The 21,369-nt window shown below is 51.3% G+C and overlaps 9 protein-coding genes across 9 annotated transcripts; 7 read left to right on the top strand and 2 right to left on the bottom strand.

The window, feature by feature from the left end:
- Positions 1 to 578: 578 nt before the first annotated feature.
- Positions 579 to 1,823, top strand: N7458_011504 (Aminoglycoside phosphotransferase; the record flags this gene model as incomplete). The annotated part of the gene is made up of 4 exons (XM_056914886.1): positions 579 to 790; positions 838 to 986; positions 1,221 to 1,667; positions 1,729 to 1,823. Coding segments are annotated over 4 exons (903 nt in total), but the record flags the coding sequence as incomplete, so codon positions are not given.
- A 477-nt stretch (positions 1,824 to 2,300) lies between these two features.
- Positions 2,301 to 3,368, top strand: N7458_011505 (uncharacterized protein; the record flags this gene model as incomplete). Its single annotated transcript, XM_056914887.1, has 3 exons — positions 2,301 to 2,775; positions 2,834 to 3,138; positions 3,207 to 3,368. The coding sequence occupies 3 exons, from the start codon at positions 2,301 to 2,303 to the stop codon at positions 3,366 to 3,368; spliced, it is 942 nt and encodes a 313-aa protein (XP_056759641.1).
- A 1,421-nt stretch (positions 3,369 to 4,789) lies between these two features.
- On the top strand, positions 4,790 to 5,114 carry N7458_011506 (uncharacterized protein; the record flags this gene model as incomplete). The annotated part of the gene is made up of 2 exons (XM_056914888.1): positions 4,790 to 4,799; positions 4,867 to 5,114. 2 exons carry the CDS (start codon positions 4,790 to 4,792, stop codon positions 5,112 to 5,114), a joined length of 258 nt encoding a protein of 85 aa, XP_056759642.1.
- An 820-nt stretch (positions 5,115 to 5,934) lies between these two features.
- N7458_011507 (ETC complex I subunit) lies at positions 5,935 to 6,722 on the bottom strand (the record flags this gene model as incomplete). The annotated part of the gene is made up of 3 exons (XM_056914889.1): positions 5,935 to 6,244; positions 6,317 to 6,427; positions 6,496 to 6,722. 3 exons carry the CDS (start codon positions 6,720 to 6,722, stop codon positions 5,935 to 5,937), a joined length of 648 nt encoding a protein of 215 aa, XP_056759643.1.
- A 289-nt stretch (positions 6,723 to 7,011) lies between these two features.
- Positions 7,012 to 7,667, top strand: N7458_011508 (F1F0 ATP synthase subunit f; the record flags this gene model as incomplete). The annotated part of the gene is made up of 5 exons (XM_056914890.1): positions 7,012 to 7,059; positions 7,131 to 7,145; positions 7,296 to 7,443; positions 7,497 to 7,562; positions 7,642 to 7,667. 5 exons carry the CDS (start codon positions 7,012 to 7,014, stop codon positions 7,665 to 7,667), a joined length of 303 nt encoding a protein of 100 aa, XP_056759644.1.
- A 932-nt stretch (positions 7,668 to 8,599) lies between these two features.
- N7458_011509 (uncharacterized protein) lies at positions 8,600 to 12,766 on the top strand (the record flags this gene model as incomplete). The annotated part of the gene is made up of 3 exons (XM_056914891.1): positions 8,600 to 9,158; positions 9,226 to 9,396; positions 9,456 to 12,766. 3 exons carry the CDS (start codon positions 8,600 to 8,602, stop codon positions 12,764 to 12,766), a joined length of 4,041 nt encoding a protein of 1,346 aa, XP_056759645.1.
- Positions 12,767 to 15,767: 3,001 nt separating this feature from the next.
- On the top strand, positions 15,768 to 16,130 carry N7458_011510 (uncharacterized protein; the record flags this gene model as incomplete). The annotated part of the gene is made up of 1 exon (XM_056914892.1): positions 15,768 to 16,130. The coding sequence occupies one exon, from the start codon at positions 15,768 to 15,770 to the stop codon at positions 16,128 to 16,130; it is 363 nt and encodes a 120-aa protein (XP_056759646.1).
- Positions 16,131 to 16,373: 243 nt separating this feature from the next.
- N7458_011511 (uncharacterized protein) lies at positions 16,374 to 18,522 on the top strand (the record flags this gene model as incomplete). Its single annotated transcript, XM_056914893.1, has 5 exons — positions 16,374 to 17,323; positions 17,381 to 17,571; positions 17,634 to 17,761; positions 17,827 to 17,941; positions 18,008 to 18,522. 5 exons carry the CDS (start codon positions 16,374 to 16,376, stop codon positions 18,520 to 18,522), a joined length of 1,899 nt encoding a protein of 632 aa, XP_056759647.1.
- Positions 18,523 to 19,200: 678 nt separating this feature from the next.
- Positions 19,201 to 21,128, bottom strand: N7458_011512 (NuA4 histone acetyltransferase complex catalytic subunit ESA1; the record flags this gene model as incomplete). The annotated part of the gene is made up of 6 exons (XM_056914894.1): positions 19,201 to 19,440; positions 19,503 to 20,650; positions 20,708 to 20,742; positions 20,796 to 20,860; positions 20,921 to 20,948; positions 21,049 to 21,128. Coding segments are annotated over 6 exons (1,596 nt in total), but the record flags the coding sequence as incomplete, so codon positions are not given.
- Positions 21,129 to 21,369: the final 241 nt, after the last annotated feature.

Genomic DNA, 21,369 nt, shown 5'->3' on the forward strand with positions numbered 1-21,369 from the left:
CAACGGAGAAGCTGTCAAACGCCTTTTTCGTTTGGATGTTCGGGTCTGTGCACGATATTGAAACCTCAAGAATTGGCTCAAAGTCCCGCATCTGCCAGTATCAGCTACAACACGGCCTTAGCAGTATTAAAAAATCTAGAACTATATTGGAGATTTTAGGAGCGAGGGATGTATATAACCCTTTAGTCAATGCAAATGGCGCATCAAACGAAGACCATCATGTGTTCAAATGTCGACCAGTGAAGCAAAATTCTTATCTCCAAATTACCAGAACATTAAAATCATCTTTCAAGTCACAAGTCGAATAGTGAATCGAGCGATAATGACAAAGGTATTTAAGAATACACTCAAATTAGACCCAAAAGAAGTTCAAAAACAAGAGGAAGTTGAAGCATGTCTGGCCGAACCTGTTCTCTAGTCCCTAGTCCCTAGATTCGAGCTTTTGAACCGTCATTAGAACAGGCTAACGCAAAATGATAGTTGGTTAAAATCACAGCTGCGTAAGCGACGAATCAACGTCTAGCGCTAGCTCAAACATCTTGTAAATTGAAATTTCATACTAAACGTTTGCATGAAGAAAATATCCAACCCAACGGCCTGTCTCGGGAAGTTTCAACTGGGCGATCTTTATTTCCTTCGAAGACGGCGTACGATGGGTCTTTAGATCGCCACACTCTAGATCATTCATGCCAATGGAAATCGGGGAAAAGATACTCACAAGCGAAGCTGCTACGCTGCGATACCTTAGAGCTCACAGCGATATTCCGGTTCCAGAAGTATACGACTATCGGTATATACTCTCCTCCTTCATATTGAACCATTTCTAATCTACCATAGCGCCTCAGATGATAATAAAATCGGAATTTCATTCATTCTTATGAGTGAAGCACATGGCTGGCCACCGTCGAAGATTTGGAGGCCAGCAGGTTCTCCTCAACCCGATCTAGACGCCCCCAGCAAGGCCAAAGTCCTCTCACAGCTAGGCGGTATTAGCTGGAAGCTAGAGCAGTTGCATTTTGATAGAATTGGCTCTCTCTTTAAAGAAAATGAGTCTTTCGTTATGAATGAATGTCTGTCACGTGGTCACATATAACATGAACGATATTCTCTATACATTCCGCGGGGACCTTTCATTTCTGAGGCCGAGTTTTTTGACAGCCTTATTTCTGCGTTTTACGAGCATGCAGAAGCTCTCCCATTATCGCAGCATTGTTTTGTAGCGCCTGTTCCCTCACGGAGTGACTACTCATCCCGCATGCAGTATGAGAGCGCTGTGGACCAATGGAACGACTTCGTGACCATTGGACGTAAGATCGACTCGGCGGAAAACAGATTGGATTATATGATAGCAGGCGATATTCTCCGTGATATTGTACGAAACTTCAATCTCGCAGTAATCAAGCCGGGGACTTTTCCGTTATGCCATCCCGATCTGAGTGTTAACAACATATTCGTTGATGATGATTACAACATTTCTTGTATCATTGACTGGGCCTTCTCTTCATCTATTCCCGAATCTATGCTGTTGGCACCGCCAGGATTGCCACAGTACTGCGATGAACTTACCTCGGACTTCCAAATGCCCTTCATAAATGGTTTCATTGCTGCTATGCCTCAGTCGATGGAGAGGTCAGTCTGCAACGGAGAGGTCAGTCTGCAACGGAGAGGTCAGTCTGCAAATATCGCGAATCACTCGAGCAGGGCCATATCTCGTACCTGTCATATGAGATTCGCATCCTCGGTTTATGGAAATCCACGTCTTCATCTTCGACCTCGGCATGCTCGGAACAACGGAGCCGCCAACTCAAAGCCGAGCAATGTAGACACAAGCCAGGATGAACTGGGATTCTCCAAAATCGTAGGCCAATTGACTACGCGAACCTGCCTTGGATATCAGGCGTGAGTATGTAAAGAGGCTTATATAACTACGTCATCTTTCAAGGACAGCCTCTTGTGGGAGGGTGCTTGGTGATTGGACCAATAGTACTACCAAATTGGGAAATCGCTCTGCGGCTGCCAGTAAGCGGCGCCAAGCATCTACGCCTCGGCCCCACCTTCTGATAACCACGCTACTGTACCATGCGTCTATTCACGGTCAAAAATCGTTTCAGGATACATCAAAGGCCATTCAAATTCAAAAAAAACTTACCGGGCCGAGTAGCGGTGTGCCGTGGTGGCTACATACACGAGTGTCACCCGGAGGCTGCTGACCTTTGCACGGACAACACTTCCGGTTTCTTCGGCTTCCCTGTTCTTGCTATCCGCACACACTATCATCAATCGCTTTCAAGCTCGGGGCTATGTCGTCAGGAAACGACTCTAGTGGGTCTCAAGCAACCCGAAAGAGCGTGGCTGAGGATAGTCGTCCGAGATTTGCTTTTGTGACTGAAACCAGTCAATCAAATGCACGAAGCCATGCGATGCGCGAGCATTGGAGACAGCGTCACAGCCGTAACAATAGCACCAAGACCAGGCGTACGCAACCAAAGCTTCTTCCGAACATTTTATCAGCTGCAGACCGAGGTACAAGATCCCATGAATCTCTCACTCGTCAGCATTCGTCTCGAAGCCGGGGGAGCCAGAGCTCAGGTCGACAGTGCTCAGAAAGTTCCTCCAACGAGACGGAAACAGATCGTGAGGAAAGGGTTGAGCTTGTAGGAGTGCCTTCGCAGCTATTGAGCGGGCTGAGCCGTGCCTTATCTAGCGCAAGACTTGACCCCTTCCAGACATTTCCAGTACAGCTGACCAGCAAGCATCATAAGTTACTGCATCATTGTATGTGTCCCGCTGAAATTGAACGACGCGCTTATTTGCAATCGCTCACATGGTATAGGGATCGGCACCCATGCAACCATGATGTTTGAGGATCTGGATATCCCAAGTTTCAATCCAATGAAGGATGTATGGTTCCCTTTGGACCTATCCAATGCCTCATCATTCAATGCAATTATGGCACATGCCGCGGCGCATCTATCCCATCTTTATGCGGGAACCAGTCCACAAATGGGAACCAATTCAGCCGACGCCTTCAAATTCAAAGCAGAGGCAGTGCGCATTCTTCATGAATGGCTATCAGACCCACAAAAAGCACTCAGCTATGATGCGTTCGCGGCTGTCATTCGACTTCTGACGTTTGAGGTAAATACAATATGCGCTATTTTAGCGTCCGGATACTCGGGTGTAACGGGTTGCTGATTTATGCATAGAGATATTGGGGCACAGCGGAGGAGTGGAACATCCACCGCATGGGCCTCCAAAGGATGATCGAAGCTAAAGGTGGGATTGGAGAACTGCATGATAATTGGCGTCTCGAGCTTGTTGTTTATCTGTGGGTCTCAAGTATCATGATTTTTATGACCGGCCACTGACAGAACCAGCGTCTCCTTAATGGCCAAGCCATCGTGGTTCGAGCCCACAAACAACATATCCGAAGTGTCCGAACCCTCAGCCGATTCATTCGCCTTGGATCCCTCGATGGACTTTCAAAAGATACGCTGCTTATGGTTGATATCATTCATTCAAGACCTGCGAACTTTCATGGGATTTTCTTCCCGATTCTACGTGCAGGGGCTCTCCACCTACCCATCGCTCTACCAGGCTGTTCTCCATCTTCGGGATGAATTTCAACGTTCCCATTCAACTGCTTCTCTTACGCTGGGAATGTCCCCATCTGACTATGACAGACTGACTTGCCTATTCTCCATCTGTTTGATAATGCAAGAATCCATTTCTTCCCAACGTACCGGCGCCCTGAGCAATCCATTCTGGTCCAGTGGACTAGATATATTGGATGGTGCTCTAATGCAGTCGCGAGGATTATGGGAGTTTTCCGTGCAAAATTTGCGCCCATTTTTACATCAACATTTGGCGGAAACGTATCCAGATTGTGTTCAGAAAATCGAATATGTGCGAAGGATGACAGAGGTTCTGGGTCAAGTCAGCCTCGAGGCGCGTATTGGCGTTGAAAAGTGTCTTCTCAATATGTTATGCCGCTCGAAGGATGCACAGACAGCGTTTCAGGTGGATGATGGATGGACACCTGACTCGCTGTTATCAACAATGCACGGTCAATGATAGTCATAGCTGCTCAAGGATACAGAGAACGCGAAAAAATATTAACAATCCTAGAGCAAGGATGTGGCAGAAATTATGCATGTCAATGTCTCTCAACGTAAAGTTCCTATCGTCGCTCGACTTTATCATCATGAGAATGTCTATGAACGCCCAATATTCAAGTTCAGAGCATCTATTGCGTCTAGGCAATAACCTGGCCATTGCAAGATTGGCGTTGTATTGATTGACTTCACGACGATCATCGCACTCCGTTTTAATAGACTTGAAACCTCCTTGTGCCACACGCACACCAAGAATGCCCCTTGCCTTTACAGATTACGTAGCTAATGGACTGCTGGATGTGGCAAGACCATCAATCCAACCATTGTGGTAGAAAGCACACCATAATCCCACGCGGTTGATCGACCCACCAGCCCGTCCCGCTCATTAGACTTCCTCCACACGCTCACCTCCCAAGGTGGCGGAATTATTTGGTCGATGATGCGCTCACTATTCAAGCAGCCTATGATAATAATTCCGCCTTACTAAATCCTTATCATGCATTCTGGGATGTTGTGCGATGCCCATGGCCTGTTTCCATGGTTTGATTTTCGTCTCCAGATATATACTTAGGCGCATCCGTCCCCGCACTGAGGTTGTGGCTTAACATCCACACTTCTAATTGATCCTGATCATCCAAGAACGTTGCTCAATCAATTCGATATATTCCCGAACCATGTCTGACAGTGAGTACATCGCATTTTGGGTCGCATAGACATGTCTGGCTGCAGATGCTCATCAAGTGCCTAACAGAACAAACTTCCCAAGACCCTGTCCAGCAGCACGAAGGCTTCTTCGAGAGAATCCTTCATCACCACCACCAGAATCAGGAGGCCCAATATCAGAAGGACTCCGATCAGGACAAGACTGACAAAGATGAACACCACCATGATGAACATGACAAAAAGAAGGAAGAGAGTGAGTTGGACAAGATGAAGGATTACCTCCATGAAGACGAAGAGCTCGAGGCTGAGGGAAGAACCTACGGAGGCTTGATGTAAATAGGCCCCCTCTTTGGGATCAGTTTTGGGTTCCTGGTAGTAATTTTTGACAGTGACGATATCTATTCGTATCGAAGTTTGTAGGGGAGTTTGGGTGATGATTGCTGGTGGTAGATTGAGAAGGATCTTCGTACTTGAAAGCAGCACCTCACGTTGAGAATGAACTGGACATCATTGAAAAGAAACATATTCTAGATGACTTGGGTTGAGGTCAACTATAGAGCTCAAAGTAGATATAATACCTTCGGTTCACTTATTACCTTAACATTCGACAGTGTACTTTTCCTAGCGGTAATCCCAGTGATATCATAGGTCGTTCATTAGAGCGAGGCTTAATTGGCACCACAGAAATACATACAACAGGGTGCTCAACCCCAATTGTTTTCAGTCATGTAAGATTGGTTGAGTGGTGTCTTCTGCTTGCCTTTGATTTCTCCCAAAGCTCATGCATCATCCTTACAAGCAGGGTTGTATTCATTCAAGGACAAATAGCCAGCGACCATCACCTTCGGGCCACGCGCTCAATTAATAATCGAACGAATTTGTTGATCCGAGATCGTAGTATGCTATGGAAGCGTGGTACAGTAAAATCTCGGTGTTATGCTAGAGGGCTTCACTGTCTCTTCACCGGTTTCGGTATTTCCACCTAAGGAGTGACCGTCATCGAGAAAGCAGCAGGCAGGACGGACTGAATGCAACCAGACCCATCTTATCATGGTCATGTAAAGGAAAATATTCTAATAGCCTGATTTTGATTCAAAAAGAAAAGGAAAGGAAAGGAAAACCTGCAAATATTTACATAATACACTGGAAGGCACAATCACTTGGTCTTGATGTGCTTGAGCTTCCGCGACTCGTGAAGGAAGTTGTTGGCATAAGCCTTGGGCACAAACCGGCGCTCATTCGGCTCCTGCACAAAGTATTCGTAGCCCTGCTTCTGAGCAAAGGCAATGGCATCCTCCTTGCTCTTGAACTTGAGGTTGGTGCCTTGCATAGCATCGGCGGAAGACTGCCAGCCCATGAGGGGGTTCTCCCACCGGTGACCCTTCTGCAGAATGTCCCAATCCATCCGCCAGTGGTGTCCGTGCCAGGTGCCAGATTGGGTAGCAGGCTTTGTGGGGCGGTAGATTCTATAAAAACCGAGGGATTAGCAATTGAATTTCTCGCTCGGGGGAGCGGCTTCTCGACGCGGGCGCAAGTACCTGACAGTGCGGGCCTGGAGGTCGGTAGGGGCACCAGAGAGAACAGCAGCGGGCAGAGTAGGGCCGGGTTCGCTGCCATCCATCACGCGCTTGGGAACTGGGGAGAATTGGCTGCGAGGCAAAGGAAAACCATGTTAGCGAGCGGGATCCGCCCCGGGGAGCAATGCGAGGTGTCGTACGAGGTGGCTTGGTCAATGGTAGCCTCATAGTCAGGCTGATGACGGGTCATTGCCTCCGAGGGACTTTGCTTGTTGATCAACGAACTGTCCTTGTTGGGTGTAGAGGGAGCATCGGCCGGGCTGGTCTTCACGTCCTTGGTGACACTGGAGACGAAGCGGACATTGACAGGTGCGGCGAGCCGAGTCGCACGGAGGCCAGTAGCGCCTCCAATTCGGAAGAGCGACATGGTGACGGTGGTGAGTGGGGAGTGTGGTTATAGCCAAAGACGAGGCGGGTTGTAGGAGGAGGTCAATCGCAGAGTGCAAGTCACGGCTCATCCGAATCGAGTTTAGCGCACCTAACTCATCCGACCACCCGCTTCCCGACCGAAGAGTCTCTTCCTCCTGCATCATCAGTCGTTCCCGGTTCACTTGCGCTGCGAAAGACAGTACGTCCTCGTTCTTGGTCTTGATGGAATATTTGAGGCCAGATCTTTTCATTGCGACCAATTTCTGACCCCCGACAGTCCAGACAAGATGAGCTACATCGCCCGCCGCGGTCTCTCGACCCTGATCCCTCCTAAGGTACGACGACCCGGAATTGCCTCGTCAGAGGCTTCGCAAATGGTTGCCGATGATACTAACTGTTCTCACAGATCGCTTCTCCCAACGTGAGTTACCCCAGATCCCCTTCGCGAATGCCATCGCATCTGGCACCTCCGCCCGCCGCCCGTTCTTTCCCGATGGCTCTTTTCGTGCGATATACAAATGCGACATGACGTCCCTCGTTCTCGAAAATATCACTAACATGCCATCTGAAGGCCATCGGTGCTGCCCAGGATGCTGCCCGCATGGAGCGTGTTGTGAGCTTCTACGCCGGTCTGCCCCGTGGCCCTGCCCCCCAGACCAAGGCCACTGGTCTCCTCGGCCGCTACCAGGCTCGTTACTTCAACAAGAACTCCCCCGCCCGTAAGTTGAGATGACGACAACTCGGAAATTCACAGGATACTGATCCGAAGCAGCTCTGCTCCACGCCATTGCCGGTATCCTGATCATGGGCTACAGCATGGAGTACTACTTCCACCTGCGTGAGTACCACCTTTGCTGGCAACAGATTGACCACCCGCCGGTGGATTCCTTGCCTTCGTGTACTAACCAAGTTCCCAGGCCACCACAAGAACCACCCTCACTAAACTGTTTCATTTGTTATGGAAATTGGGAGGAGGACTTGGATGTATATACTGCATCCTCTTACCCTAGCGTGGCAGTGTAGGAATTAAAGACTTCTGGCTTTGAATATCATCGTATTTCATCATAATACTATTTTGTCTACTAGTAATACTACGAATCCAAGGATCGTAGGTCTATTTCTATTTACAATACTTTAGAGGGAGTACCCTGGCGTCTCCGCTACAGTCAGTCGCACCACCTCCTGACCTTACTTAGCGCTGAGATTTACCTTACCACATTCGCTTCTAAATACCTCCACGGCATACCTCTGACAACTCAGCTTATTTCACCTGACAAATTACGACGATTATTCCGACTTCGAAATCCTTGCGCTCCCCGGCGTCCGAGGCATCGCTAGAACCTTGCGCTTCACACATCATAACCTTCCCGGGTCGGCGCTAACCGAAAACAGCCAACCCTCAGCTTCAAACCCGACAACCGTCTCAACGGGAACCACGTACACATCCGTTCGTCACTCTCTCCCCTCGACAATATTGTCTTCCCTGACCTCCTCCCGGTTTTTGGGATTTTCTCAGGGCCGTGGTAAATATCACGCGCCCTTCTCGTTTCCACATCTACCACTCTCGCCGAGCACTCTACCTGGCATTTCTAGCAGCTCCTAGAGGTTGGTCGCCTCAACGTTCTCTACCTGGTTGTGGAATCCCGATTTGACAGGGTGCAACCAGACGAGCGAGCAGCAGTTCAACCGTGGCGATTCTTGGACTCTGACAAGAGGTACGCCGTCGCCAGTTTCTTCCGTTACCTATGCGACCTTGAACTTGCGGGCTGTCTACTTGTGTTCCGCGGGTTTTCATCCCATAACCTGGGAGTTATTCTTCCCTGAATGTCGATCTGACAAATGTCGCCTCTCTCATTTACAGACTCGAGTATTGTTATGGCAGAGCAGAGCGGCCGCGATGTGGTAGATCAGACCCAGTCGGGAGGCGAGCCTTCGCCTTCCGGCGTTCCTGCGAGCAATAACGACATACTATCTGCTGGAGGGGACGTGGGGGAGATTCAACATATCGCATCGACTTTGGCAACACAAGTCCCAAAGGATCCACAACTCAACGACCGGACGGGACACACGCTTGGTTCTCAGGCTGAGGATACGGGAGATAAGCATGCCGGAGGTTCTGTGATGGTGGGTGCATACGGGTTAGAGCGGGATGTGAACATGGAACTGAACATGGCGCAGGATGTTTCAAAGCAAGGCACCGGCCTGGTTGCTTCCCGGGCGCTTGAATTAAATGGACTAGCATCAGCATCCGATGGCGGGGATGACACAGCTTCACTGGGTGGTTCGGAGTCAGATGCCAGTCGGACCGATGGGAGACATCATAACCGGACTGGTTCTGTCAAGAAGCCTTCTACATTCAAACCTGTGTCATTTGCTAAGTTTGCGGTTCCCAAAGCCCCCGGCGCTACTGCAGCACCAAAGGCTCCCGAGAAAGGTGAACTTCCTTTGTTCCAGTTGAAGAGTTGGGGAAGGTGCGAAGACGCTAACAAAATACTCCATAGTTCCATCAACCTCCACTACTCCTCTTGGTACCCCTCAGCCTAGTTCTAGGCCGCGCTTGGTTGCGAAGACCACCGCTGGCATGCGCGACTCTTTTTCAAAGGTCGGCGCCGCTGGTGGAAAACCTGGCGCGTCAGGGCCTGATCCCAACCAAGTGTGGAACAAGAATCGACGTATGTTTTCACAGTGCCAATGTTGAGCCGCAGAACTGACTGGTTCCTTCTTACTATAGCTGTCCAACCCCCTCCGCCGAAGCATTTGACTGACGAAGAGTTGAAACAACAATATGGAATCCATATGACATCTCGAATTCAAGAAGATGGAGGCGGCACAGAGGCAAAGTGGGCCGATATTGATGATGACGAGGACGACTGGGCTCCGGAGACTATCGAGTGGACCGACGGAACGAAAGTTACCCTCACGCATACCGAACATCCCCCGCCGCCCGCAGACCAGGCTTTGGAAGAGTCAAAGGATGTAGCACCGCTTCCTGAGCAAACCGTTGCCAGGGGCCCCATCAAGATCGCTGCTCCGAAGCCGACAACGTCCGTGGGACCTAATCCTACAGTCCTCAGGCTCGGGGCGAACGCTGAGCGACAGGCCAAGGCCGCGAGTATCTCGTCGAAAGGAACAAATGATCGAGCACCATCCGGGTCTACGAGTCCGGCTCCCCCACCAGCTAAATCACCTTGGGCACCCTTGCCTCCTGTCGAACGAGTATCCCCCGTCAACCAACCTGTTCACGTATCTCAACAACTCCGCGGTGCCGGCCTTGTTAGCCACCTGCCGCCACGAGATGACGTTCGCCAGGGTCCTTTCCCACCTCAAGAGATTGCTGCGGATGACTTTAACCGGGCATGGAGAGAGACTGCACCTGGGGCACCTCGGGAGCTATACAACTCTCGGTCTGGCCGTTACGAACCAGTGCAAGACAACCGAAGAGGATCTTGGAGACATGATCAAGGCCCTCGTCCTCCTGCTGTTCTGCAACGACCCAATGCTGCAGAGTCCGGTGGTCCAGCGGAGCCATCTGCTGCATTCCAGACCCATCGATCAACTCACCAAGATGGTATGGGATGGAATCGACGCCGCACATCATCAAATGTCAGCGGAGGAAGTGGAGGATTTGGTCGCCGAATGTCTTTTGGCCGAACGGATGCACCGCCAAAGTACATGGATGGTCGACGGGGATCCCAATCCAATGGTATGGTTGATCCAGCATTGATGGGCCGTGAACATGGACCCTCCAATGATCCCGCTCTATCACAGCAGCACGCCGCACCTGGATGGGCTGGACAAGTACCTCGGAGTGCCAGTACTGCTTCGTCAGTAGAGCAACAGCAGGCTGTCCCAGCTCCTGTGCCTGAACCTCCACAAGAGGATCCCCTCATTTTGCAGGAACGTATCATGAAGGACGCTCGTGCTCAAGCTCGACAGCGGCGATTGGAACAGGAGGAAAAGGACAGGATTGAAAGGGAGGAAAGAATCAAGAAGAAGCTTGCAGCTTTAGGCCCGCCGCCTGAGAAGCCCCAGCCGCAACGAAAGGAAAGCACTGAGATTCGTAAACAACCTCAGACTCCTGCCCCACCGGCCCCTGCCACCCTTCATTCACCCCCTAAACCTCCTGTTCCTGAACCGACTGGCGAGCCGAAGCAGTATGGTATGATGAAAGTTCACCATCCAGATGCAGTCAAGAAACTTGTTGCAGCGAACGAGCGAGATCGTGCCGCCGAGAAACATCCTGACAAACCTTCCTCACCTTCTCACCCGCGTCGCGTTCCTCCCTCACCTCGTGAGCAGAAGCGAGAGCTCGCGTCAGCTGCCAGCACTGGCAAACAAACACAGACGGAGACGAGCCCCACTGATACAAAGGCTGATGATGAGCATGGGACTCAGTGGCGTGGCAACCTGAACGTTCCTAGCTCATACGCTCCTCCTTGGACAACCAATACCAACCTGGCCACCAACACCCCTTCAGTGAAGAATCCTTGGAAGCTTCTGAGCAACGATCGAATCCTCGGCAACGGAATCTTCGATCAGAGTCTTGGTGGCTTCTCATCTCGGGAAGTTCCTCTTCGCAGCCAGCTTGGGTTGGATCAAACATCGGTGCCACCCCCAACCTTTTCAAGTCCGCAGGAATCAGCTTCTATCTCCCCTCTCCCCTCACCTGAGACCAGACCTGCACCCTTCGACCCCATGGGTCCCATCAGTCGCCCAGGCCCGATTGGGCCACCTTCCTCGCAGCAAAACCAGTGGCAGCAAGATGCTGGTCCTGCCGGGGGGCTGACCTGGAATAACTTCCACATTTATGCCCGCGAGGCCGAGCGTGCCCAGTTGGAGAAAGCCCGCAAAGACTACGAGGCGAATAAAGGCAAGCCCAACCCGATCGCTGCCTCTCTGAAGACAACCTACAAAATTCGGGGAGCCTCGGGTGAGACTATTCGCAAAACAGTCATCGGGGTCACCCCAGGACCTGTGAACAATACCAACAATAACGGTCCTCCCTCTAACCCACTGACCGGACTGGATGCTCCTTCGGATGGTCTCCCATTCACTGATAGCCATGCTCGCCCCATCGCGAGCGTTCCCACTCGAAGCTCACGGTTCTTCCCGCAAGCTAGTGAGGGTTCCAAGCGCCCAGCAACCGAGAAGTACGACCACCAGCGCAGCCCATCGCCCCCTCCCCCAGAGGAGGTTTCAACCCATCCCGTGTACTTTGGTGGCTCTGGCCGGCCTTTGGTCCACCTTCCTACCCCCAAGCCTGTCGTCAAGCTCCCGCCTAAGGCTCTAGCTGCCCCGGCTGCCCCAGCTGCCCCGCCCACCTTTGCCTCGATGGCAGCTGCTCCTCCACGGGGTCCGCCCGCTCCTGCGTCAAATGCCATTTCCTGGCAGGAGAAGTTTAACGGTCTCTTCGGGAAGAAGACGCCGGTCGAGAAGAAGTCTGCTTTGGCTATCACATCTGCAACCAAGGAGCCCCTGGATGTCCAGCTATCCGTTGCAGCTGTTTCGGTCTCGCTACCCAACGTTGAGAATGATGTGCAAATTGGGGATGGCCACCTTGCTGTCCGACAAGTTGAAGAACAGGATGAGATCTTTGAAGATCGTGAGCCAGGCTCTCTGCCTAGTGTGCGGGTTCCTAACATGGCTCCGGCAAATGCATGGCAGGCCGCTCCTGCGCCTCCACCGTCGCGTCTGCGCGCTAAGATTCTCAAGCCGATGCAAATTCACAGCATCGAGCCTTATTTGGTTGGACTGGGTGAGAAGGATGCAGCTGGCAACATTCGCGTTGTGATTCGGTTTCCCGGTGCAGCTGCGGCCAAAACCTTGAGTCTGCCGAAGAAAGCTGGAGGTCCTAGCCCCCGACAGCAGCGCAACAATCCTCCGAACTTCAAGTCTCGCAAAGGGGCAAAGCCACGCGAAGGCGCTGCAGGAAATTCGGGGCCCAAGAAATCCTCCAACACCTCCCAGCAGCAGCCAAGCAGTACCGCATCTTCTCGGACTGCATCGTGGGGTCCCCGCACGCTCAGTGGCTCCCGCTCATAGGCGCCCGGCTTCTCCACCCTTTTGAGGATCATTTGCACGGACCTACCTACGAGCGATTCTTTACGTCTCGGGTCTCAGGATATTCGTCAGAAAGCTGATTCAATTTGCTCTGTGGTTCCTCGTTCGACATTTCCCGAATCTTCTCAACAACCTCGTGTGTGCTGTTCTGCAGGTCCAGTTGTTATCAAAGAACAACGGTTCAATGCAGAAATGAGCAACACAAGCTCCCCTAATCTTCCATCCGCGCCCCCCTTCTGACTCCTCACAACCCGCTTTCTTCATGTTATGTACTTTTTCGATCCTCACCATTACTTCTCTCGTGGCTGCCGAGCTACGTACATGATGCGCGGCTTGGCAACCACGCAAGAGAAATGTCCGAGTCTGCCATACTCATTTCTCGGGCTTTACTTCATTCATTCTTAGCTGCGGGTACCATCTGCCTTAGCCTCACGTTCAATGAATCGCAATTTCAATGTGCCTCCGTGTGTTTTCGTGCGTTTAAGCTTAGTCCGCCTGCGCTGTGGCGACGGTTTGTAGAGTCTTTGATGTATCATGCAGCCTACTCAATTCATGTCATGTAGTTTTGAGTTAGTGGCTTGCATTGGCATGTCAATGGTAGGTTAGGCGGTTATGTTTAGTAAAGTTTAAGACATACTGCAGGGACAGGTGTCTTGGGCATAACCTTATAGGGCTGTACAGTGTGGCCATTAGCTTGAAATCGGCGATAGCGCTCGCATCTAAGCACTCAAAAATTGTCGATATGTAACCCCCAATCACTAGATCGCCTTGGCGTGAATGGCCTGCATATTATTCTTTCCTATTTCCCCATAACTTTTCAAGCGTTAAATGAATTCAACGGCAACAAGTTGTTCATACCGAGGCATTCTAACTTTTCCCCTCTGGACTAGAGAATACCAAGATTTTGGAACAGAAGTAGAATTCGCTAAGTAATTCCCCTATCCTTGCGGGGTTTTCATTCCACTCGGACAATCTGGTTCATATTTGCCGCCCTGATTCTTGCCCCAGACATGTCTGTCGTCCTCCCCCATATTCCCCGGGGTTGAAACGGCAGATCCCATCCGATCCCCTTTCTCATAACGTAAAAAGTTCCACTTGACATTCTCTGATCCAGGATCTCTTACCCGGATGGTTGAGTCACGACTCGCCACTTTAGGAAGAATACTCTGGACATCTCCTCGATGCCCCTCATGCCACATGGGAACGAAAAAGCTTGGCACAAATGCTTGGTGGCCAAATATTGAACTTTCAACCCGTGGCTGGACCAATTGAGGCGCTCGGCTTTCTTCGTTCTGTGGAAGTGGAATAAGCCACAGTTTCCCTGCCGGATGCCGAAACTCACCTTCTTAATTAGGTATCGCTAGTCCGTGGTGAACTTAGAGTTGTGAGTTGTTGCTTGCTGTCAATTCTATGGGCTATGGGATGATAAAGGACTCACCCTATCATGATACATCGTTCGTACCCTTGTAGATATAGATTTATGGATGGAAAATAGTAAGTTGATAGTGATACATGGGTCAAATGCACGACATCAATGCTGATAACATTTCGTGGGCCACTGGCCAGTGGAGACGCCGTAGAGCCGAGTGGAGCAAAAGAATGGAGCTCAAGAAGAATGGATTCAGTCTCCGTGATTGATAGAGAATGGTCATGCCCCCGAGAACGGTCTAATTACACAATTGAATAGTGAATTAATCCTAGATAACGAAACGGAGGGTTTCTTTCAGCTTGTCGCAAGAAATAGCAGTAGCCAATCTTCCCGACCATGCTTATCACCATCAATCACCAGGTTGCTGTCCAAGCCCTCGTAATAATCTACCGTAGCTGGGTAGCGGCGGCAAGAACAGGTTTGTGCCGGATCAGCAGGGGGCCTAGTTCTCATGATCTGAGCTATCTATCACTCTATATCTATGAATTAATTCGGTGCGGAGTTAGTATGGAATGTCCTTTGTGCTAATATGCAGGGATGACACCTTTTCCCCGGGGGGCCAAACTCTCGTACTCCAGAATCCCGATAATCCTCAGTGCTCCAGTCTCCATCTGGAGTGCATCCTGGAGGTCCACTAGTTCACTGATTGGCAATGGCGCCCCAGAGTTGACAGAACTAATAGGCTACCGTATACTCCGTATATATTAATCGCATATGTACGGAGTCCTGTACGTTCGGGTCTCTGTAGGCTTGTGCCGAGGGCCCGAATCGAGACAGAACAGCCGAGCAAAGCGGGCGAAAAGTGGCCGAACCATGCACGATCGCACCTTCCCGATTAGTCCGCGCCGGGGCCCCGGCGTAGTCCGGAAATAGTGGGATTTGCATTTCCTGGGCCCTCTTAGTCTATTCCTACTCCGAAAAGGGGGAGGAAAATGGTTTCACAGTTCACTGGTGTGGTCAAAAACATGGACGAATTGAATTTTTGCCACGAGCCTCAAGCCACGAGCCACGAGCCACGAGCCACGAGCCACGAAGCCATGTGTTATCTGTTCATGGCCCATGGAATGCACCACTCTCCAGGGCAGTATAAGAATAGCATGATTGGTGGCGAAATACTAGCTTAACTACTGTCGTGATTTTACAGTATACAGTCAGCACTCAGGTACTGAGAAATAATCTTCATGGCCCCACCAACTTTGTCCACTTTCGAGGACGAGGAACACCGAAATATCTCCACCCTTCCCCCGTAAAGATTTCTGGCTTTCTGCACGCAGAATGTCTCCCTCCGCTTCGAGAATAAATAATCTATCCCAACGCGCTCGGCCTTATCTTTCATCTAGTTTGAAGGAGGACAGGAGACCAGGATCGGTGGCGCTAGCCTCCTCAATTAACAGTGAGACGGGGAGCCGGGGACCATGCACCCACCTTGTATATACGGAGACTCCGGTTACGATGTAGTATCGAATTTCGGGAGAAAGTTTGGGGCGTTCTTCTGCACGCGTGTGGGTGGCGGACAGAAGACATCCACCCAAACCTGCGCAACAGGATCAGCCTATGAGGGTCGCCAGGCATGGTGAGTGGCGTGGGCCTAAGCGAAGCGACGTGGGGAACGTCCGCCAGCCAGACCTGCGTCCGATTGGCGAAGCTTATCTCAATCAAGCCTCGGATGCTACCCAGCCCACCTTCTTGGCCTTCCTTGGCCACGCCTGGCCCCTTCTGTTCCGGAGTCTCTGGGACAAGTCTTTGCGGCTGACCTCGTTGCCGTCCGAGGAACTGTCCCCCGGTCGAACAGGACGAAAATGGGCTAATCTCCTGGATGTCTTGGGTCGGCAGCCAACCAGGGCGGCGCGATTCCACGCCATTTCCGACTTCATGGCGACGGAACTCCTGGGTTGGCCACGTCTTCTCCCGGGCTAGTGGAAATTCAAATTGCTTTGACCACGCGATATTATTCAAATCGGAATGTATCTGATTGATTCAAGGCCAGATGACTCGGCCGGAGAGGGGGCGTTGATAATCAGCGGTAGACGCCGAGAATGAGTCCAAAGTACCTGGGGGTGTGGGTTTATATGAACCGGGGCTCCTCACCTCTTCGCTCTTCTCTTTCCCCCTTGGATCTCTCCCCTCCACGTCAAGACCCATTTTCTTTTCTTTGCCAAGATGTCGATGCTACCTGGCCCCATGGCCATCACGGCCCCTACCGAGCAGATCCGCGAGACGGTGGCAACGTCTGATGAGATCCGCAAGATGGAACAGGATGGTACCCACGTTGGCGTCCGCCAACGCAAATGGGGTCTGGAAGCGCGTCTGGATCCCACGGTGACCTTTGAGGAATTCACCCATTGGGCCAAGATTGAGCGTGAGCTCGAGGATGAGGACTATCGTCGCTACACGGCGATCACTGGTGGCAACGGGCTCCTGGGCTCCATCAAAGATTACTTCAAGACCAACCCTTACGAGGATGCCAAGATCCAGGAATCGCGTGAGCTGCAGGTCAACGAGCAGTCTCTCCAGATCTCCGAGAAGAAGGCCGACGTTGCCGTCAACAGCGGCGACGAGGGCACCATCAGCCCTATCGGCCCCCCTTCGTACGATCTCGACGCCGAGTGGCGCACAGCCGCCCGCGCTCTGCGCAACGCCGGCTGGGGAACCATCTTCTACCTTATCACGACCGATATTCTGGGCTGGTCGCAGACTCCCTATGTCTTCTCCAACACTGGTTATGGCCTGGGAGTGGGTATCTTCGTGCTCATGGGTCTCGCTGCCTTCGCCTCCGGTATTATGATCTGGAGAGTTTTCCTCGCTCTGGACTCGTCTCGGTTCCCGATTCTTAGCTTTGGCGACCCATTCCTGCGTCTGTTTGGACCTCGCATGCGCCACTTTATCAACTTCATGCAGTCGCTGCAGATGTTCCTGAGTGTCGCTGTCGTGCTGCTCGGTAACACTGGTATCATTGCTCAGCTTGGTGGAAATGCCAACCTTTGCTATATCGCCTGCGGTGTCATCTCGCTTGTCGTCGGTATGGCCAGTGGTTACATGCGCTCTCTGAAGCACCTCGGTTGGTTCTGCAACATGTCGGTGTGGATCAACATTGTCACTTTCCTGATCATGTAAGTTTCCTATTTTCCACTGCCAAAGTGGTAACATGGTTCACTAATTCAATATAGCTGTGTTGCCGCGGCCAAGCACGGCCCTGACCCGACTGCCGCTGTCGAGAACGGTATCCTGAACAAGGCTTGGGCCGACGTCTCCACCATGGCGCCTGTCCGGACCTTCGTTAACACTCCTCCTGCCGAGTACCAGCCCACCGACACCAACCTGTTTGCCGCTCAGTTCAACGGCATCAATAGCATGGTTTGTAAGTTGGATCCTTTCATCGCGCGTGAATTGGAAGCAAATTGCTCACTATTCTCTGATTAGATGCCTACTCTGGAGCTGTCATGTTCGTCGCCTTCTTGTCTGAGATGAGACGCCCTATGGACTTCTGGAAGGGTCTGCTCGTTGCGCAAACCTTTATCTCCATTGTCTACATCTTCTTCGGTGCCTTTGTAAGCTTTCAATTGCCCCTGGTGCAAGTGTGTGATAATGATAAATGATACTAATACTTTCCCAGGTCTACCACTACTACGGCCAGTACAGTTACGTCAACGTCAACCAGGCCGTCAACCCCAAAAACCTCCAGGTTGTCGGCAACGTCCTCTCCCTCCTCACCGGTTGGCTCGCCATCTGTAAGCATCCACCCCCCTGAAAACCAAATTGCTTGTACCCACCCACTAACCCCCAAACCTCCTTAGTCCTCTACTTCAACGTCGGCATGAAAACCGTCTATATCGAAGTCGGCCAAGCAATCTTCAACCTCCCCTCCATTGCCTCCAAGAAGGGCAAATTCCTCTGGTGGGGACTCGGCCCCATCTACTGGATCCTCGCCTTCGTCCTCTCCATGTCCGTCCCCCAATTCGGCGCCTTCACAAACTTCGTCGGCGGCCTCTTCAGTCTCAACTTCACCTACTCCTTCTCCGGCGTCATGTACCTCGCCTACAAGGTCCAGGACGGCGCCCGTCTTCCCGGCGAAGGCTTCGACCCCGTCACTGGCGAGACCACCCGCTTCGACAACGGCGTTAAGCGGTGGATTCGTGGCTTCATGAAGACGTGGTATGTCAGCGCTCCCGTGCTCATCTTCACCGGCTGTGGTTTCGCTACTTCCGGCATGGGTACTTGGGCTGCTGTTTTGGCGCTGGAGGCTGCGTTTGGCCCTGGTGGCTCGGTGGTTACTTCTTGGACTTGCACGAACCCGTACTTTAGTGGTTAGAGGGAGGGGGGTTTGCCTTGCTGTCTGTGGACGAACCTTGCCAGGATCGGGATGGCCCCTGTGGCCTGGTTACTTTGCATTATCGCTAGATCGAGGTGCATTTTCAAGTTTATCTTTTTTAATTATTACGTGATGTTATGCTAATGCAGTATGACTGTTAGCTAGAAGAGCTAAATATGACGTGTTATCTTTACATCTCCTTTGAACTACATGTTGGTAGACAGCGCTGGGTGGTATTCAATCGCATGTCTGATAATAGATTTAGCATTCGGCACCCAGCACCAACCTTATCAGATTGACGATCCGGACTGTTAAAGTCAAATCCTCATGCGATTGTCATATGTTAGGACCTAGGTTCCGTGGTCTAACGCGACCAACGGCCGTTTACATCCTTACTGTTATTGCGTATCCCTATCAGCGATGGTCATTCTGCGTGCTCTACTATCTGAGAACCGTCACTCTACTCCTGTCGGTTGATTTACAGGTAAAAGGGTGATCTAACTTGGTATAATTTTCGAAAAGAAGATATAGTACAAAACAGAGGTATCAAGTAAAAAACCAAAACGTCCAAACTCCAAACAAAACATCCCCAGAACGCTCCCGCTCCCAAACACCAAGAAAGTCACTGCCAGACGCCCATGAAATCATTACTCGAGAGGGCCATGAGAAGTTACTCACGTCCACAGATGTTATGCTTTGGATGCAACTCCCACGAGTCAAGTTGAGGGTAATAGGAAGGGATAACACATAATATGTCCCACTACCAGTTCCAGGTGCGGCTGGACGCGGTGAAGACGGGGGTTTCCACTGGAGACGAACAGGGTCGATCCTTCTGGCACCCTTGATCTTCTCTTTTTCAAGGCGTTTGGTGTGTTCATCGAGGACTTGCTCGGTGAGAACGATGACCCAGTTTCCTTTCTATAAAGGTGTTAGATTGGTCTGATCCACAATAAGTCCCAAGGGGATAATGAAAAACCTACATGATATCGGAGCATGTTGTTCACCAACAACGTCTCATGAATATCCTTCTCAGTCATAGACGTAAGAAGAGCAAGTTCATTCTCGCTCATGGCCTCACGACCCGGCTCCGCTAAAAGCTCGACAAGGGTCTCTCGCCAGTAGCGACGATAACTAAGCAAACCCAAGTCACTAAGCGGCTTCTCGGGAGAACCCAGTTTGCCCTCGCGCTTGCTAAGCTCGTAGCTCATAGCGATCAACAGACGACCATAACCCGCACGCTGGAACTGCGGGAAGGTCGTGATACAAGCCAAGTTGTAGCCTTCGGCAGAGTCCTTTTCTTTGGAAAAGTAGCCGACGAGATGGCATCCCGTATCGTCGCGAGTGCACATGCAGTAAAACAGGAAGGGGTCGACGTCGTAGTAGAGCGTCTTGTGATCCAGGAAGAGCTTGCTAAGAAGACACAGATTTCGACACCACGTGCGCTGGCGACGGCCGTCAACCTCGAAGAAAGAAATGTTTTCGTCGCGGTAGATTTCGTTGCCGGGCGGGTGGACCATCGTGCATTTGGCACGGTGTCGCTCAAAGGCGCGGTAGTTGTCGAAGTAGCTGAGACAAAACTCGTCGATATAGACTAGATCGACATCGGAGAATGAATCTGGATACGGTGAGAAATACCACGGCTCGATATCGTGCTTGCCCATTTGGAGCTTGGTCAAGTTTCGCACGCGGTGGACCTCAGTTGGGTTCTGGGTCATACTGCCACCGGTACGCAACCGCTCAATCTCCTCTTCGCGGGTGATCAATTCACCAGATGCAGTTTTGACTTCGTCCTTAAGTGGAGTGTCTGTCATTTCAAGATCTTCCGCGTCCATGACTTTCGGTGTCCCGGCGGCTGATACTGCTTCGGACCCGGCCATCGAGACATCGGATGTATCCCGGTTCTCTTTACCTCCAGCCTTCGAGGGCCGGGGAGCCTTGGCGACGTTCTGGTTCTTGCTGCCAAAGGCATCTGGAGTTCCTGATACCTCGCGGCTGTCGGCGCGCTGCTGTTTCTGGACATTCTTGCTGGGAGCTTTGGTGATGGCGGTGCTCTTTTTCTTGTCCGGTTTTTCAGGCCTTGGCCATTCTACCTCTTGGGTAAGGTCGATTCGTGCAGCCGGAACCCATTCTATGGGTGGTGTTAGTATGAATTCGCACCATCTATACGACCTTCGAATGAACTTACCATCAAGACGTTTGTTGAAATCGACATAATGGACACTAAACAGGTTAGTATGATTTAACCCAAATTTGTTCCATGATCCCGAACTTACTAGAAAGAAAGTCCACCCTTGCGTTCTCGAATTGACAGAACCTCAGCTTTCCGAAGTTCGCCATCCTAACATCGAGTCAGTTCCATATCACGTGATATCGCAGGCTCTGCGCCAGGGATACTCACCTTCTGCACCATGGCCTTCACACCGAGGCTATCATCTTGATTAGTATATGCGACCGAGGAAAAGCGACTCTGAGAGCCCAGAGAAAAATTTTCAAGTTTCTTCTGGCCCGGGTTGAACTTGAACTTACGTGATGGTGTTGATAGTGGCGATACCTCGCTCGACAGGGTCGGGCGTCCCCGTCACCTCGCCGGAGTCTCGGACGCCCATGGTGATCTCTGCAGTGACTGCTCGTGAGCAGAATCAGGGCAGAAAATTGATGGAATCGATGGATGTGATGCGATGCGCGGTCGAGGGCAGGTGAGTGATGAAGGCAGGAGGGGGAGGCGTCGTCGAGGGGTATTATGTCAGCGGGACCGCATCGGGAAGTTGGCTCTGTTTATAGCGAAGACATGTGGAATGACGATGCGAGAAGAATCGCAGAAGATGACTCTTGTATCATTTGTATTTA

The sequence above is a fragment of the Penicillium daleae genome (genome assembly GCF_028827525.1).
Source record: "Penicillium daleae strain IBT 16125 chromosome Unknown utg000009l_segment0_segment0, whole genome shotgun sequence".
Lineage (NCBI taxonomy): Eukaryota > Fungi > Ascomycota > Eurotiomycetes > Eurotiales > Aspergillaceae > Penicillium > Penicillium daleae.